The sequence below is a fragment of the Trachurus japonicus genome, chromosome 22, assembly GCF_045865225.1.
Source record: "Trachurus japonicus isolate A0001 chromosome 22, Traja_1.0".
Lineage (NCBI taxonomy): Eukaryota > Metazoa > Chordata > Actinopteri > Carangiformes > Carangidae > Trachurus > Trachurus japonicus.
In genome coordinates this window covers 8308700-8313753 of record NC_140928.1, presented here as the reverse complement: position 1 = coordinate 8313753, position 5054 = coordinate 8308700, and the positions used below count along the sequence as shown (strand labels likewise).

The 5054-nt window shown below is 39.9% G+C and overlaps 1 protein-coding gene across 1 annotated transcript; it reads left to right on the top strand.

Moving 5' to 3' along the window:
- Nucleotides 1-474: 474 nt before the first annotated feature.
- Nucleotides 475-4135, top strand: cldn11a (claudin 11a). The gene is made up of 3 exons (XM_085767736.1): nt 475-960; nt 1181-1345; nt 3385-4135. The coding sequence occupies exons 1-3, from the start codon at nt 729-731 to the stop codon at nt 3639-3641; spliced, it is 654 nt and encodes a 217-aa protein (XP_085623862.1). The 5' UTR covers nt 475-728; the 3' UTR covers nt 3642-4135.
- The last annotated feature ends 919 nt before the right edge of the window (nt 4136-5054 follow it).

Genomic DNA, 5054 nt, shown 5'->3' with positions numbered 1-5054 from the left:
ATGAAGCAGTGCAGTGTACTTTATATCGAATTACACAACAGCATTCATTTTAGTACTACATCTCCAGCTCCATCCACTACATTGCGATGTTGTTGATACATCAACACATCAATAATTATAAGTTACTGGCTGTGTCTCATTATATTTTTTCTTCTCTTACTTTAAGTATAATTGGGTGATTTCAGGGTTTCAGATTGCACATAGTGTTATTTACTGAACTGATTCCTACTCTCACCAGTAGATGGCAGCAGATTTCTTGTTACATTTCTTCAGCTTCCAGTTCAACCAGATACCCTGAACCGATGGGGAATGGAGAGGGGGGTGTGCGCTTTTTTCTTTCTTTTTTTTGGAGAGAGTTTTTTTTCTATGTTTTTGTCCATATCAGCTGAGTATCTGATTGGCTGGAAGTTTTGTGTAGTTTTTTTTCCCTTACTGAACTCCGCTATATAAAACCCATGATGATGTGAGAGATTCAAGCCTTTGAAGTGCGCAACAGAGCGAAATTGATGGAATTACTGAGTTGGAGGGGGAAAAGTAAACTTTAACTTTCTGGATTAACCTGCATGGAGGAATATCAGTTCTAATATTAAACTTCAGGCTGTGTTAGTCCACACTTCATTTTGTCGGCAGAACTCCTCAACTCTATTCAAGGACTTCATACTTTCTAACGGTTTCTGACCTCGGGACAAGTGATTTCTTTTTTTTTCCCTGTTTGCGCTATCTGCACCATGACGAGCTCGTGTCTCCAGCTGAGCGGCTTCCTCCTCAGCTGTCTCGGCTTGGTGGGCATTGTGATCGCGGTATCCACCAGCGAGTGGGTGCTCACGTGCCCTGCACAGATTGGCTTGAACACCTGCAAGAAGATGGATGAGCTTGAATCCAAGGGACCTTGGGCGGAGTGTGTCGTCTCCACGGGGCAATACCACTGCGTCTACCTGACACAGATCCTGGACCTGCCAGGTAGATACTGTCCTGATTCCATCCATGCAACAACATAATGATTTTATATACAACACAGATATTTGAATTTTGAATGTATTGTTTTTCCACCCTATATAAATGCAGATAGTTGCATTGAGTTATTTCCACCACTTACAGATACTATACTATTTTTTGCTGTTCTGCTTTATCCTTTGAAATTGTTACTACATATTTCATAAAGGTATTTGTGTTTCTCCAGCCTACATCCAGGTAACTCGTGCCCTGATGATCACAGGTGCAATCCTGGGTGTCCCAGCACTGGGGATGATCCTCATGTCCATGCCCTGCATCAGCCTTGGTAATGAACCCCAGAACTCCAAGAACAAACGCACCATCCTGGGGGGAGTGCTCGTATTAATAGTCGGTACGTGGTTCAACTTAATTCCATTCACATCCAAAGACAAAGCCTGAATGTAAATTGTTGAATTCTTCTGTACTCGCATGCACATGCAAAGATCCCATCCAACTGTCCTGACAATGACCTCCTATAACCCCACCTGAAAATGCTTACAAGCTGCTGATAGAAGAGGAAGTTGAATATGATTGTCTTCCTCACTTGGGACACACACACACACACACACACACACACACACACACACACACACACACACAGACGGATATATGTTCCTGTTCCATTGAACCCTTCCCCCCCCAGATCCCATCACATTCCTCTCCTCCACCTACTCACCTCCACACCCAGCCTTTGTCCTAACACACATGGAAACTCACTCCCTGAACTGCCCAGTTTACTGCGCTCAAAAATATTGGACTGGTGCGGCATCATTTTCCAACGCCCCTGTCCCTTAACAAACCTTTCACCTGCATCCATTTTTGACTTTTCCACTCTCCATCTCATTGCAAAGCTATTTTTGACCTGTGGAGTATTTTAATTTTGTTTACACACAAAATAGTTGAAGCCCTTTCTCGCTTTCTAGAGTTTGTTTCGCCATGAGGAACTCTTATCTTAGGATTTATTAATGTGTGTCTGTGTGTTTGTTTACAAAATTGCACAGCACTTGTCATGCTGCCATCCACAGCCTTCACACTGGCTGTCAAAAGCATGTATCCCAGCAACTTTCTTGTTGCTTGGGTCCAACTTTATTTGTGTTTACAGTGTCCTCTTTCAGCTTTCAGCCCACACATCATCTATGGATTCAGTTTTTACACATTTAATTGCAACATATTCAAAATTTACTGGCAGTAAAATCATTTTACTGCCAGTAAATTTTACTAAAATGACTTCATCCTGTTGTTCTGTTTTAGCCTCTGATGCTTTACTGGCAGAAATCCAACATATACTACAGTACATGTGTCCCTGTCAATATTTGTACAGGTCTTGGAGGAGGCTAATCCCTTTTAGCAAAGCTTAGATAACACCATTTAGTCTAACTGCTCAATAATATTATTTTACCCATTATTTTATTTACTCTGTCATTCCATTTGTCCTGCATGAAGATTAGGAAAATATAAAACAGCTTATTTTGAAATACTTCCTCTATCCTCGTTCTAACTTAAGACATTGTTATCTGGCATAATTAATGTAAGATCTATGTAGTGAAAATATATTTTTGACCCTCATCCCTGTGTTATCTTATCACATCTGTGTTTGTACAGCTACTGTATGTATGAGGTCACAGAGTAAAGGCCTGTATCACACACTGAATCTGTCTTATATGACAGTAGATACTCACACGAGGACTTGACGTACAAAACTATACAATTCTTCAGGGTTTTTAGCATCAGAGATTTTGCCGACAGCCTGACTGGACACTCAGTTTAAATATTAGGTTCACCTGGTGTCTACTGTGTGCAGTTTTTAGTGTGAATCCATTGTTAGTCAACTCGCCAAGCTTGGTCATGCTCAGAATTGAAGAACTGTATGGGACAGCGGATGTAAATTAGCCTGTGGCTACAATCCGGCGTGCTTACGATTGTTTCGTTCATGAACTCGCATTGTCCCATTTTAAAAAATAAATTGAATTGAATTAGTGCTTTCAGCTGCACCATTTTGCATCCCAATTTTAAATATATTGTATTGTCTTTGCCACCAAACTGTGAAGTGGTGTTATGGCGTGCACATGTGGACATGAAGCTTTTGTTTACACAATTTTGCATCCCACATTTCACCAGCAATACCATTTTGCATATCCAAAATGATAACATTTTTTGTACACTTTCATCAGTTGCCCTCATTTTCAGTTCTGCATCCCTACTTTTATGATGTATTTTGACATTTTAACATTCAGCAAACCCATTCTTATTTGTTTATAGGTTGCTTTCATATGTCCCATTTTGCATCCCCAGTGGGGTGATAATAAATGCACTTGTGAAGTTCTTATATTCAGCGGCACCATTTTGCAGTCTCAATTTAATTACACTATGTTTCTGTCCCTTTCTCCTCAGCATTTTGTGGTCTGGTATCTACGGTGTGGTTTCCCATCGGGGCCCACCACCGGCATGGCCTCATGTCATTTGGTTTCTCCCTCTACGCTGGCTGGGTGGGCACTATTTTCTCCCTGCTGGGTGGGTGCATCCTCACCTGTTGCTCATCAGAGTCCTCCTCCTACCAGGATAACAACCGCTTCTACTACTCCAGACAGGGAGGAGGCAACCCACCGCCTAACTCCACCAACAATCACGCCAAGAGTGCCCACGTCTGAGCCGGCAGAGATTTTGAATCCCAACATGGATGTGTAGGGGACAGTAGCTAGCTTGTATATAGAGACACATACTCCAGAGCACCCAGATACTCAGTTATTCACATTCAGTACATTAACAACCATTCATACACTCATTCATTTTGGTTTATGTGAAGAAAATTCCTGAATGAGCATAAGAACACACACAAAAGAGAGATTCACATACACAAACACACAAAGACTGTTTATGTTGGGGCTCTTTTTTCCGCCAGTGGATTGTCTTTATATTGCAGAGCTCATCTCGCAGCCTCCTCATGTTGGGTTTGGTGTGGACTCATCATGTTGTTACATAATCATACAAGCTCCTGCACAGCAGCCTGGCGTTCTAATCACCTACGGACCTGTGGACTGGAATATTGATTTTCTACATCTATTTTTCTATTGTGCACCTAGAGATGAAGTCAAATGAGTGCCTTTGTTGATAAATATATTTTTTAAATCATATTACACCATGATGTGTGTTTTTTTAATAAGAGCAGGGTATGACAGTATGTTTGCAATGGAAATTTATACATGTTTATGTGCATTGATTTTTCTTTTGACCCTCTGCATGGTGCAGTTATGTCTTAAGTGATGGAGTTGACTTTATTTTTTCTTTTCCTTTATTTTTTGAGCTTCTGCAGGAAAACAGCCAAACAATGGAACAGATTTTAGAGGAGAGTTTTGGCCATCGGTTTACAGCTTGAATTAGAGCCTGAATTTGGCAAAAAATAACTTATTAACAAGTACAGAAATGTCATGTTCATTACTCTATCATCTAATAGTGATATTAGAAGCTACTTTACACATTCCTCTTTGACTAACTTCCTTCTATTTTAGGTTTCACAACTGAGTGACAAGAAAAAGCAGCTTATCCTGTCAACTGTCGAATCATGAATTTCCATTAAACATCTAAGTCAGACTTCCTCACATGGAGTTGCTCTTAAAAAGATTTGTAGCTAAAAATATATTTCACCAGTGTGCAGAAAAAAAATAAAATCAGTATTATGTCATTATGTTATGTCTCTTAAAGGCATGTGATGACTTGAATGTTCCATATCTGAAATGTGCTCTGAACACAGATGAAAGAAACCTGATTTTTCCAACTCAGATAGAAACAGTATTAGCTGGTTATTTATTGTTTCACTGATGTGCTATTGTTTGATTATTTTTTTCTATAATAAAAAAATAAAATAATCAAAACTGCCTTTGTCTGAAGTTCATCACACCGACACGATCAAAATGTTCTCATTTCACATAATTGCTACAAATGCAAAAGACAGAGTGGATGATTCAATGTATGTGGTGTGTCTGTGTTTGTGTGATTTCTGGTAATCACCGCCCGAGAACACTGTGATTGTTGTGTTTTTTTGACTCAGAGTGGAAACATGGACT

What these genes read in the sequence shown, in the direction of transcription:
- cldn11a (XM_085767736.1), top strand. Translation starts at nt 729, where the DNA reads ATGACGAGCTCGTGTCTCCAGCTGAGCGGCTTCCTCCTCAGCTGTCTC. An exon ending in ACAGATCCTGGACCTGCCAG is followed by an intron (nt 961 to 1,180) that starts GTAGATACTGTC and finishes GTGTTTCTCCAG; the next exon opens with CCTACATCCAGGTAACTCGT. An exon ending in AGTGCTCGTATTAATAGTCG is followed by an intron (nt 1,346 to 3,384) that starts GTACGTGGTTCA and finishes CTTTCTCCTCAG; the next exon opens with CATTTTGTGGTCTGGTATCT.